The sequence below is a fragment of the Chelon labrosus genome (genome assembly GCF_963514085.1).
Source record: "Chelon labrosus genome assembly, chromosome: 8".
In the NCBI taxonomy this organism is placed as follows: Eukaryota; Metazoa; Chordata; class Actinopteri; order Mugiliformes; family Mugilidae; genus Chelon; species Chelon labrosus.
The window spans coordinates 21,380,876-21,394,847 of record NC_140358.1 but is presented as its reverse complement, the minus strand read 5'-3'; the positions used below and the strand labels follow the sequence as shown (position 1 = coordinate 21,394,847).

The window sequence follows — 13,972 nt, the reverse complement described above, 5'->3', positions numbered from 1 at the left end:
CCTAACCCGTGACAAAAACCTAGACAACCAACAGTCCAAATTAAAGGGGAATTACCTTTTTTTACAACCTGGACCTTTTTTCTGGCATAAAATCCGATCGTTTACTCACCCATATAACTTTGATGTAATTTGGAGTCGTTCGGAAGATATTTAGATCCAGCGGAGCGCCGCGTATATCCATATAGTGGCAGCGACAGGGGCACCGAAACGCAGCCTCTAAATAACGCATTATCTGTGTGAAAAACTTGTTCATTTCACCAATATTTTGTTATGATACACTAGTGCTATTCCCTGTTGAGTCCGGAGTTACCTGTTATCTATTGGAGGACATGCAGCGGTTTGTTGTTCTTTGGCCAGCTGTTCCTCTCTCTCTGCCTCTGCATCCTTCTTTCAACGAGCTCCTCATCCGTATACTCTGCCTCAAAACGGTAAGGACGTCCATCATAAACAAAGTCGTCGTCTACAACCTCAGAATCGGAAAAATATTCGGCCATGTTGCAAAAAACTAGCAGTAGCAAATTACAGGTAAACAAGCCGACCGCCGCGGGTGCGCGCGGCGCTCAGAGATGACATCTTCCAGGTCAAAAGTTAGTAGGTCAATCTATAGACCCTGGATTATGATAACAGGTAACTCCGGACTCAACGGGGAATAGCACTAGCGTATCATAACAAAATATTGGTGAAATGAACGAGTTTCGCGGCAGATAATGCGTTATTTAGAGGCTGCGTTTCGGTGCCCCAGTCACTCCCACTATATGGAAATACGCGGCGCTCCACTGGATCTAAATATCTTCCGAACGACTCCAAATGACACCAAAGTAATATGTGTGAGTAAACGATCTTTTTTTATGCCAGAAATATGGTCCAGGTTGTAAAAAAAGGTAATTCCCCTTTAACATTTTAGCACCTTGAAAAAAAGTTCCTGGGACTAAAAGTTTAGGCTACTTTGGGTGGGAATGTGCCTTAATAGGTCCATAATAATGTTAACCTGATTTCCTTCAGATAAAATATAATAATTGGATGTTCACATACACAGCATATGTTGAAATACACTTTTTTGTCTCTCATGTTGAGATTTATACCACTCTCACAAAACATAAAGCCAAAACAAGCTGGTAATTTTATTAGCTTATCATAAAAAAACAGGCTCTGTTTAAAGGTTAGAATGAATCAATCAGATTGCCTTAACCTAAATAAAACTTTATATCATTCCTTTAAAAGAACGACATGTCAAAGGTGTCGGAGCTGTTTCTTGGTGTTGCGCGTGACTTCCTGCAGCGTTTGTCGCCGTTTCATTGTGAGGAAGTCACTGGACACGGCTACAGAAATAGTGCAGGATGCGAGGCCACAAGGTTATTAGATTCCTGTCAGTGTACGAATTAACATGTTGACTAATGAGCTTTAGTGGTGCTGGCAGGGGGACTTTGTTACCTTTCTAGAGAGCCAGGCATGCTGGGTCCTACTTCACACTGGACAGGAGTGTGGCATTGATTTCTGCTCTCCACCGCTTGAGAAATTGTTGAGTTTTGTCGTGGTAAAGTTAGTGATACCCATTCATCCATTATCAAGCGAACCAAAGTGGACTTGTTGACATTCATTAGCCACATTCACTGCTTAAAAATCCTTTTGTGCTAAACCCAATATATGTTTCAATATCAGCTCTTCTGTTAAAGATAGTACTGCCAGTAGCTGTGGTCCTCCGGTGTGTCTGCCAAAGATATACAAAATCAGGTATATCTGTTTTTTATCTGGTCATTTGTTGGTTTACACCACAGCTAAACAGTAGAACGAGACAGAAGACAGAGTGGAGGATACAGTTATTGAGGGAGTGGGGGGAGTATCTTGTTCCCACACGCCTCCTCCCTCACTCCTCCCTCTTTATCTGTCACACTCCCTCCCTCTGCAGCATTACCCAGTCGTGGTGACTGGGAAGAGAGGAGCGAGGCATGCAGCAGCCAGTCAGTCATTTGGTCCATTGTTTTCACCACCGTGTTGTGCCTCTTCAGTTTGGACTAGTTTGAGGTTGGACAACAAAAGAAATTGAGAGAAAAAAAGACATTAAATCCCGACTCATTTGAAAAGGAATCTGCCGTTTCAACAACTTAACCGCCTTTAGTTTTGTGTTTCTTGTGTGATATCCTCATCCTGTCATAATACCACTTTTGTCTGCTGTTTTATGCGATTACTGGAGTGGTTAAGATTGGCTTGCTGTCGTGCCTCCGCTGCCAAACTGTGGAAGAAGAGAGCTCTGTTTAAAGTTTGACTTTAGCGGAGTTCAAAAGGAGGAGGAGGAGGAGGAACCTTGGAGGATGGTTTGACTTGAAAACGTGAGCGGTCTTCTCTGGTGGAGTGGCATCTTCCCTGTTGCAAAGAGCGAAAAGTCATCGATTGACAAAGGGCAGAAGAAGAGGAGGGGTTGGATTTGAAGGTTTCACATTCATATATACCAGGGGACACCATCAGAGCAAGAGGAAGACACTTCATCGCTCCAACATGGCTGGGCTATATGGATGCTTTAAGGGCCGCAAGTAAGTTTAAGTCCTGTAATATTTCCTGAAGATTTCAACACCTTTGTTCTCAGCTCACACCTGGACATAGTGCTTGCTCTCCGACATTTCTTCATTGAACAGCTCCATCACAATCTCCCGCTACAGGACGTGAGAGTTATTGGCCGTGAGGGAGGTTTATCATTATCAACACATAGTTCTGAATGTTCTCTGCTTCTGGGACTGCTTATTTGACGATATGGTGTCCACAATACGACTGTGACTTTGCAGAGTGCGCTGACCTTCGTTTGCATCTTGAGCATTTAACAGAGTTGACACTTGAGTCTAATCAGACTGTTGTTTGTCTTTGTCCATTGAGACAGTTGATGGGCTGTTGTTGGGACTGGCAGTTAGCTGGATGACTCAGAGCTGATTCAAGTACCTGATTGTAAATGGGAGTGAATGATTAGTCAGAAAGCCAGAGAACGTAAATTAAGCTTTTGTTTTGGAGATATGAGCGTGATTTCCTGTAAACTGGCTCTGGCACAGGATCAAGTTGTTGCTCAACTTATCGATTGATATTTCCTTGCTGCGGATAAAATAGACTTTCTTTCTCATTTAAATTTGAGTTCACGTCTTTATTCTTGCCGATGGAAGCCCTCTGTGATTTTTACGCTTTGAATTGTCTAAATTTAGGACTCTGGGCTTGGCAGTGTGATCTGACCACAGAGGGTTAGCATAATGAGTGCCTTTAGCTTTTTGACTACAGTAAAGTATCTTTTTTTATACCAGAGCTGAGTGTATGTGGTGTTGGTCACAGTGATACCCCCATCCACTTTCTTTGTCTTTGTCCTTTCAGTCTCACGGACCACAATACAACCTTTTATGGCCCACTCAGCAGTGGAGAGTGGGCTAAGACAAACATTTTGTTTGTGTGTGTATGTGACTCAGAGAAAGAAAGTGTATTACAAGCAGTGGAGATTAGGTCCAAGTAAAGAATCACAATTGTGCTGGCATGCACAGAAACCAAGACTAGCTTCATTCACTTCTGACAACGGCTACTAGCTATACTGAGGCTGCATTTCAACAAAGGAAGTCGAGTATGTGATATTCTTGGCATTTACAGTTGGAAGAACACTTAAGCTGCATCTTTGCATTGCCATTTGAGAAATGCTTTTTGGGGCACACAGGATTTTTCCATTCTGCAATACTGGAAGTGGCATCTGGAACTCCGAATACATCAACGCTACCACTGCTTTCCGTTAGATAAAACTTTTCAAGCACAAAGCCGCTTGTCATTCTTTAAACCCCTTCCTCGGACATAGAGATCAGCACAATCATAACTCAAACTTTTGCTCTCAGCTCGTGCATTAGTTTCGTTCATGGGGCTGTAATTCTCTCTGGAAAACCAGAAACCAAAGCAAAAGCGTAAAAAGCTGCAAATGTTAGCAAGGTTTTGCTAACTAGAGTACTACCTAGCAACACTGGTATAACTTTACTTCATTAGCCAACCAAATTGAGTTGCATAATATTGTCCACATGGATGTTACTCTAGCAGATTGTGGGTAACCATGTGAGGTATGTTATGGTCTTTATTGGATCTATGCTCCAGGAAATCCAGTCAATCTCTTCATGTTTGCCGAATGTATTAGTTATTTACGCTCTTTAACTCACATCTATTGCACATTTCGAAAGCCAGACGTTAAGCCAACTCACAGTCGTTATTTCACGTGATAACATTTCTAGTTAAACACGTGAAGCCTGCCTAAGTCTACCCATCATTTGAGGAAAAACTATTTTGAGTGCCCTCATTGATCACTGCAAACGTCACGTGCTGCACAAGAACAGAAAAGCTTAACAGACATAACAGTGGGCATGAGACATAACAAAGCCTTAATTGGCATTAACCCAGTTTGTGTCATTTTTACTCCCAGTATTTGATTTTTTGTGTTTGCAAAAGCATAGAATTCCACATTATAAACACTAAACCAGAGGTAAAAGTGTATTTTCCCCACTTTCTCACCAGGCCCCACTGTGTTTTTGTGCTCCGAGGGTCATTATGTAACCACAGTAGGTAGCGTTTGTACAGCAGGAATGGTGATGCAGCTGTAAATGAATGTAGACTGTGCAGAGTGACTGATGGAAGTGTTTGGTCAGTTTCTGTCTTGAGTCCATGTAAGGCTCGTTGCTAAGAGCAGAGGCCTCTTCAAACAGGAGGAGAGAGGAGACGGAGGAGGGAATGTGGCAGAGGAAGAAGAGCTGGAAGACGAGAGGAACCCCCAAACCAGAATGGAATGGTTTCTCGATCATAACCAAACCGAAGTGGTGAAAAACAGGTTGCAGCTATTTGGACGATAATCCTGTTTTTAAATCTCAACTTAATGAAGAGTTTTGGCTTGGTTTAAGCTTTGATTCAGTACAGAAATTAAAACAGTTTTATATTGTAGGGTACTCAAAAAGACCCAGATCTGTTGGACATATGTTGGGTTACAACAAGTTTGAATGATTTTTTTTCCATTAATTTAGCTTTGTGTACTTTACCCTGATTGTCACAGAAATCACAAGTATGTGGTTGCGGCCAAATGTCTTGTTATGCTGTTCTCTCTATTCTCACTTATCTGGGGTTTGGTTCCACGCACTGTGTGGCTCCGTGCGAACACTTCACTCTCTTTTGTCGTGTGGCGTTTCCCGTCCTCCTCCTTGTTAATTGCAGGTTTAACTTGGCACAAGTTCAACTCGAAACAAACCACATTTTATCAGTGATTTGCACAGACTGTCTGGATTCCTCACCAGTACCGGGACGTTGGTTTCTCAAGCCCCCCCCCCCCCCCCCAAAAAAAAACAACCTAAGAGATTTACAAATGTATAATGTTTTGTTGGTGATTTTAAATAATGTGCTCCATCATCTGTACGTTAAAGGTCATTGTAGTTCACTGTCACATAATAATGCCAGATGAGATAAGATTATGACTGCTTGAATGCTTAATGCAATGCTGGGAATTTCAAGGTTCATGTGTCAGGGTAAAGTAGGTGGAATATTTTATCTGTAGTTATGTTTCCCGTGTATAAACAACCGACAGCAGCAGGAGAGAGAAAACACGCCACCTCAGTATCTTTTTCAGTATTTAGAAATGAAGCAATGTGCTCGAAACCAATCCAGATACCGTTAAAAAGGCACTTTTTGCTTTTGCTTATATGACAGTTGGTATTCCAGTGGGAAACTATGGCTTTAATAGCAGTGATACTTCTAGTCTGAGCCAGCCAGGCTTAAAGCACAGAAGGTATTTTATGAAGAGAGGCCAAAACCAACATAAGTAGCCTCTATGTAGTGCATTATGTTCTAAAAGAAAAAACGACTTTGTGCAGTTCTCATAAATTCTTGTATTGCATGGGGAAATGACAGTGACATTGTTCAGGAGTGAAATGTAATGAATAATTTCCTTCTTGGTCACCGTCTGCTGCTGACCACGCATGCGTGGAATAGTTGAACGGGTCAAGAGGAAATACCATGGTTCAAAAGGCCACGTTCCAGCTAGGTATGTGCAGCTGGACAAGAGACAAACAAAGTGGGAAAGGAGGGATGGTGAGATAATGAGACAGGAGGTAGAAAAGACTGAGGGAAAAGGAGCAAAGGGATTGTGGAATAAAGAAATGTGTTATCTGGCTTCATTTATTATATATTTCTCATATCCTTTTAAGGCCCTCCGGCTCAAATTGAGCTCCTTCAAGTAATAGAGATGGGCCCGACAATAACAAAAGTCTAGTAAAAGCTTTTTAACGTCTGAGGAGAGATAAATTGGTGAGTGAAAGATGTTTATCCTGAAAAGACGCTGCCTCTTTCACATGCTGTTCCCCATTAATGTTTTATTAAATAACACGGAGAGAGAGGGCATGTGACAAGATTAAAAAGCCAGACCGGACCTTGTGCTCGGTGGTTCATCAGAATGAGCCAGATCCAGGAAGAGCTACTATTCCTTTGGCTGCAGCGCAAATATATTACAAAGCCTGACCCCTGATGCCTCTGCTGTTTTAGGATACTTTAAGAGCAACAGCTGGATTGACAACATGACATAAGTGTAAAAAGACTTTCTAAAGTCACACATTTTTGTTGAGAAGTGCTTGTCATACTTGTCATATTTTGATTAACAATTAATTTGACGTTGCATATCTTTGCATATCTCTAAACAAGTTTTGTGAAATTGCTGTGGTGATGGATCCCTGGCTGCCACCTTTTTGCTGCAATTCCTACAAGCTTCCAGTTATTTGACTCTTCTTCTTGTTCGCTGTGGCAGCCTGGAAGCCAGCCCAACTTTCCCCGCCCATAAAGTTAGTCTGGAATCAATCCGTCGGGAACTGATTATGCTCCAGCAAAGATCCGCCAGGCCAATCACAATGTTTTGACGGGCTTTTTGTGATGATGGAGTAGAGTAACAGGGATGTAGTCTTACACGTCATCTGAGCTCCATGGAGTTGAAGTTGTCTATGACTATCCAATTACATGCAGAGGTATTTTTTTTTCTCCATATCAGTTGAAATATAGCACTTTAATAAAATCCCAATGGTCTGGCTTTGGAACTAAATCGATAAATGTCAATAAATGTTCATTGCAATGCATTTGGTGGAAAGCAAGTGCCGTTAAACCATAGCAGGATAAGGAGGACACATTGAGTGTCAGTCAAACCTCAGATGGTGGAAGATAATGTGGAAAGAGGCGTACCTTTGATCCGCTGTTGAGTCAAGTGTTGTACATTCATCCTTGAAGTAAAACAGACTTCTGGTTAGTGCGAACAATTGGCTGGTCTTTGTCAATACAGTGCTTTAGGACTTTCATTACAAGATTCAGGTAAAAACATTGACATAGACTTTGGTTTTACTTCATCACATCACACATTTTATTGTTTAAGATGGGCAGCAATCCAATTTAACACTGATTTACGTCCTATGTTGGTTCATAGTTGTCTTCTAGAAGTCATAAATGCTGTTTTTGTTGGATTGAATGTGCTTTACTGGTAACTAACGCAACATTTATATGAGATTATAATATTTAGCGCAGACCAGAATAACAAGACTTTATGAATACTTAGTTGAATCTAAAACAAATTAATTTAATCCAACTTTAACCCCAGTCCTGGAATGCATCATGGTTACTCGTTAACATTTTTTTTCATTTTTACTGAAATTTACCCCAGCTGTTCATAATAAAAAGCTTCGCTCCATCTCTGGTTTGACCTCATAATTGCGCTTCATTTAAAGCAAAAGGGCGGGTTTGTCTAATGAAGGAGTTCTGATGAGGACTTTGTCCAAGTGGATGCCATCGGTATGCTAATTCCAGTGTGATTCATTGCACGTGCATGGGAGAGAAAAAAAAAGAGGGATAAAGAGGGGAGAGAGACAATCAGAGACGGGGAATGAGACCCAGCCAAGGTCATTAGCCTGATTTAAATCTGAAATGTCGTAATTCTCTGCAGTGCATGTGTGTTCCTGCTCCGCGCCAACAAAATCTCAGGAGGCTTCAAACATGCAATTGCGCTCAGAAACTGGTTAAGCGTACGCTACCTCAGAACATATGGTACATACCTTGTGTTGTGTACACACTATGAATGCTTATGTCTGTGTATACAACATGCCTTTCTACAGCTCTGTACACAGTGGTTCATCCCCGATTCAGCCAAGTTTTTCATTGCAGCTGGCAAATCCTTCTCCTCCCTTGCTATCCTGTCTGGACTCATTTCTTCATCTCTCTCTTTCTCTCTGGAAACTGGAGGCTTTTTGGCTTCTCTTAGACCCACTAACATCATATTACTGTGGCCAACTTCCTCTGCGCAGCCTCTCATCTCCTCCTCGCTTTGTGTCTCAAATACAGTATGGGGAATATGTGTTTTTTCTTTTAGTTCTGTGCTGGCTAAGCAGCTAAAAATAGGTCTTTTTAGGTTTGCAAAATGGATTCCACACAGTGATAACGTTGGTGCTGACTCTTTCTACAGTCCATCACACACAACACAACACAACACTACAGGAACCATCACCTGAGTTGGTTCTTTACTACTTCGTGGAGTTTTTGTTTTGTTTTTGTTAGAAAATGCAGCTAATGGCTAAATTCTTCAAACTGATAGTCTGTGAATGAGCAGATCTATTTCAGGAGAGGGAATGTACGGCAGAAAACAAAACTTTCATTCATAAACACTGTTAACTCGGTTCTAACAGCCTTCATATGACTTTGCTCCGCTTTTACTTTGTACGACCACATAACTAAAGGGTTTGCTCCGTTTAAGGCTAATGGATATGGTTACTATAATTTAATCATGCTGGCGAGAGAGGAGATGGTTACAAGATTTCTTGAAGTAGGCACAGTTGTAGCTATGGATGCTGGATTTCAATAGTCTTTTACCTACAAACAGTCATACAATACCTTTGCTAAGCTCTTAGCCCCTGTCTCTGCTGCTGAGGCATTGTAAGCCCTTTACTCCACAGTCCCTAATTGCTGTTGTAATGTAATTAGGTTGATATTAGCTTAGTTTAGCTGGTGGTACAGAACAATTAGGACTGAAGTGGAGTGGATTTGTTTTGTCCCACTACTGCACTATGTTTCTAGATTAGATTATTCCCGTTAGACTGATGAAAGGCTGTGTACACGTCATTAGCCGGATTAAAGGGCCACGGTGTATGGTATAGCAGCATCTAGTGGTGAGGTTGGGAATTGCAACCATTTGTCTAGCCCTCCTTCATCCCTGCCTCTCCAGAGAACCTACGGTAGCTTTGGTTTGTACTTTCTGTGCTATTGTGAAAACGTGGTGGTGTAACATTGCAGGGTTCTGTGGAAGATGAGCTGTTTCCTGTGTGGAAGGATTCATTCTAAACTCCTGGAAGCACAGTCATTCATAGTTAAAGGTGACTAAACACTAATGAAGACATAAAAATACCCCACGGTCCTTTAAAACCTTATTTTCTGAGTCGAGAACCCGTACCAGTGGGGAAACCTTCTCATGTACGTCGTTGGTGACAGCAGCCAATTAGTCAGCACCATAAGCCTGTGGTGCAATGACTCTAGTAACACTGGTCACATTGAAGCATTAAGCCTGAACTAGATTGGATTTGCGTTGCGTCAGAATGACAGCAACCCCGTGGACAGAGTTAAGTTACAGTCATCTCTGACAGAGGAGCTCACTGTTCACATCTCTTGCCATTATTCACTGTTTTCTGTAATTTTGCTGGTGATTTACACCAACACCCAATTTCTCAACACAGTTCCTAGATAAAAAGACCTGGACAATGTTCAGTCTTGCTTTGATGGATTTGCATTGTCTGGATTTGAAAGTTGTTCTGTCCAAGTTATCTGGACAAGTCTTAACTGACTCACTCGAATGGCAAGACACTGAAATGTGTGTGGAAACTTGTTTGTCTTTATGTAAGCCTCAGTTTTAGCACAGGTTTGAGGTAATAGACAACTACGGGCATTTATCCTGCCTTCAGTGTGTGTGCTTGCTGCATGTGGGCGTTAATGAGGTTATTTCAAGTGTCTAATAAAGGCAAACCCCCGACTGGTCTGAATACCTTTACGTGCTAATCCATTGTTATGTAATGGGCCTGAAACACACACACACACATATATACAGACTCATTCTCTCTCATGTACACACCAGTGGACTTCCAAATAAAGCCAATAAGGTGCTTGAGTGTTTACTCTGCTTGCAAAGAAATGCTGCACAAGGATTAGGATCTGAAATGGGCAATACAAAGTGGAAAAAAGTATGTAAAGTGTAAGGGGGCTGAAAGAAAGCAGCGCTTACAATGAGCAGCTGAGAGGTGATGAATCCCTTTAGATGGCTGTTGTGGTGTGGCATTTATAGAGTTCTACAAAATGATGTAACCCTTATGTTTTGTAAACGCCGCTGCGATTGTGAAACAGAATTTTACTATTTCAAGAGCTGACTGTACAGATTTATTTTATTTTCTCCATTAGAAACAATTTTCAGGTCATTTGGTTGAATGACAAAAATAATTTCACTAAGTGCTTCTTACCATCTTTGGTTGCACATTTCACTACTGCTCTGCACTGGAAAGCCTGTGTGTTTACTGTAAGTCTTGTTTTTTTCTTTTGTCTCTGTCTTCGTCCTAATAGTCTTCTGTTTATCTAACTGACTTTTCTTTCCTTTCATGCTGCTCTTTCCCACAACCCCTCTCTCTGACCCCTTCCCGCCTTGTATTTGTCCCTGTTCTCCTACTCCCCCTCGCTCTTTATTTATGTGTTCCTCGCTCATCCTCTCACATCTGTAATTTTCTCTGTCTTTGCAAATCTGTCTATCCCTGTCTTTCCGGTGTCCTTCCTTCCATCTCCTCCCCCCCTCTGTCATCTCTCCATCCTTCTCATAGATGAAGCGGAGGATGTCACCCTGGGGAGCCAGCTTTGGAAGTGGGCGCAGGTCAGTCACTTTGACCCCTGACCCTCAGACCTTGAACCCACCACTTGTCCATGATATGAACAAACATTTATCTGCACTTATCAACAGCTGCAGGAAGTAAGCTCAGTAGCAGTTTCTAGAAAATGTCACAGAGATGCTAAAAGCGGCACATTCACATCTGTGCACATCTCTGGAGCTAGAGTGCTAATTTGATTAGCCTACTGTAGCCTAGCTTAACTAGCTCATAGTTTTACTACACAACTGCTTATAAAACTCATTGTTTATGATTAGGATAAACGTATGGGATATTGGGTTTTCATTTGAGAGCTCTAGAAGCAGTGGTTGTCTTTGAATTTGGAGAGAGCCAGGCTAGTTTTTATCCTGGCGTCTTGATGCTAATCTAAGCTAACCACTTCCTGGATTCAGCTTGGCTCCGTTGCTACCTCCAAGTGGAACTTATAAATTACAACATGGAGGTAATGCACGTGAAATGCTTGATGTTTAAGATGTAACATCAGCCAAACTGAATGATAACACCTCTTTCGGGGGAAATGTTTGTGTCTCAAAGCCACAGAGGCTAACAATTTAGCAAGCTAACAACCGAGTAACTTTAATATAGGAAATGCAAAATTAAAAGATGAGGACAAAAAAATCCCCATGACAGAATTACAATATATTAACTTAATCATCCACCGACTAATATGAACTTCCATGGCCTCCATAGTTTCTGAAAATGTCAGCAAACACGTTACAACATGTGAAATTCCTCCTCCAAGGTTGTGAATACCACAAGGAGGGCTGGTTCATATGGATTCTTCTCATGAAAACAGTAAACACTACCCCATTTGTAGGCATCAGTAACACCCAAACATGACAGTGGTGTCAATCTTTTCATCCTATCTAATACCAAGACTATAAATGTAAGTAAATGTAATTACAGTTTAGGTATTGTTCGTAAATGTACCGTAACTTTAATCTTAGCCTATTTATCGTGGCATTTTCCTTCATCCCACCCGGTGATATACCACGGTAATCATGTGGTGAGTTCGAGGTTTCCCGTCTTCCTGGCACTTAATTGTTTCTGTTCATTCATATGGTAGACAACATATTATATGAATGTCTGTGTTTGTTTCTGTCTGCGTATCTGTTTCCTAGAGATGTTATTCAGTCTCCTGAGCTGATGTGTGTAAGTGTGTGAACTCTTGGCTGTAGTGTGTCCCTGTGGCATCAGGCAGGAAATGGATCAGCCCAGCGTGATCAGCTCATAACAACAACAACAGCAGCAGCAGCAGCAGTAGCAACGTGTATCTGGCTGTGGCCATGTGATGCAGTATTTACAATATTAAATAAATCCAGATGACTCTGACTGATCAAAACATCTTGATAAATCAGATGAGTTGCATTCATGTGTTTCTGTCTCTGCTGCCGAATAGATTAGGGACAAGGTGTCACGGCGACAGTGGTGATTCTCGCGAGTAAGGTTAAGATGGTGACGGCGAACGATTAGGTAATACTGACGAAAGGCCGTCGTCACGTCAACAAACCCTCTGGAATGTTCTGTCTATTTCTATAATACACAACTCACTGTAAACACAGTCGACGTGAGATTATCCAGCTGCTTCCTTAATGGAGAGAAAGGGCCTGTTCAAGAGCTGACATTAAAAATAAAATAAAAAATAAAATAATATATGGTCGTAGTGTTGAACAGATATCAACAAGAATTTCTCCACCATATCTAAAAAAAATGTCCCGTAGCTATCGACCACATTGTTTCTTGAGTCGGGGCAGTGCGCTCGGTTGTCACGGAGACAGCTCTGTTGATAAAAAATGCTGTTATGATTGTGTTCATAGTACTTTTAGAGCGAGCCGCTGGCTTCCAGTTAAGGACACTATGTCCGTGGTCTGAGTCTTCACTTAGGTCACATGAGGGATTAAATGAGGTGCAATAACATTACAAGATATCAGTGAAGCATTTTAGTGTAATCAACAGGTGCTCTGCTTAGTTACAGCGCTTTACTCTGTGTTGTTTAGGGGTAGAAATATCCTTAAGCAAAAATCAGTTGCTTAAAACCTTTTGTCCTTATTGCTTGTCTGTATCCTTCTAACAAGTCTATAATACTAGAGTAAATGCATAGTATTTGTCTTTATTAAATGGTAACTTATCGTTCAATTTTATCAAAGAAAAGTTTACGCAAACAAGAGAAACACTAAACGTAAAACATGCATGAAATGTCAATTAAGAATAGTTAAGAATAATAATTTAGAGGGTATTTGAGGGAATATACTGTATTTGAGTAGATTAATAGAGACCTATATTTCACCTTTAAGCTGATCTTTTACCAAGTTTTGTCCAAGATATTGTATCATTTTCACATATTTTGGGAATATTTTAATATTAGATATCAAGAATGCAAAAAGGCTGATCACATGCAATTGTATGGGATGTATAGTTCACCTCAAATTCAATGTTAACATGCTGTTGTTGAGCAGATGTAATATTTACCATGCTCCCAGTCTTAGTTTAGCTTGTTAGCTTGCTAATATATTTCTTATTAGCAAATATTTGGCTACAGCTAAGACTGGAATGTAATCTGTTCTGTATTTAGTCATAAAAACAATTTTGTCAAAAAACAACTTGACCAGGTGATGCTTGAGACAAAGTCAGATAATCTCAAGGAGAACACGACTGATCCATCCAATAGTTAAAAAAAAAGTGGTTGCACGCCTCAAACTACCCAAAGCAACAACAAAATATTCACATTTCACTTTTGTTTTTTTTGTCCTACATTACAAAAAGACACGTGTTTTGGCACAGGGCCTTCCTCGGAGCATTCAAGTTATATATACAGTATATAATATATATATATATACGCAGACACACACAAGGCCAGAGTTAATCACAGTTTGTACATTTCACTTGGTTACAGACACTACAGCCACAAATTTAAATAATCATAATCTTAAATTAATTACTAATGCTAATCGATGTCATGGTATTGAGTGTGTGTGCATCCAAAACATTTCTCTCTGGGACAGTTTCTTAAAATGATCTCCTCCTATATTAGGTGCCTGACCTTTTAGCGGCCC

The 13,972-nt window shown here is 40.9% G+C and overlaps 1 protein-coding gene across 2 annotated transcripts in view; it reads left to right on the top strand.

Moving 5' to 3' along the window:
- Positions 1-13,972, top strand: part of LOC311492326 (uncharacterized protein) — a 49,232-nt gene that overhangs the window by 9,130 nt on the left and 26,130 nt on the right. The window contains exon 1 of one of the 2 annotated variants that reach the window (XM_084550579.1): positions 1,876-2,528. The exons of the other annotated variant lie outside the window; for it this stretch is intronic. Coding sequence (XP_084406705.1) covers positions 2,494-2,528 — 35 coding nt within the window. The 5' untranslated portion in view covers positions 1,876-2,493. Of the gene's footprint in view, positions 1-1,875; positions 2,529-13,972 lie in introns of those variants that run through there. 2 annotated transcript variants of the gene reach the window in all.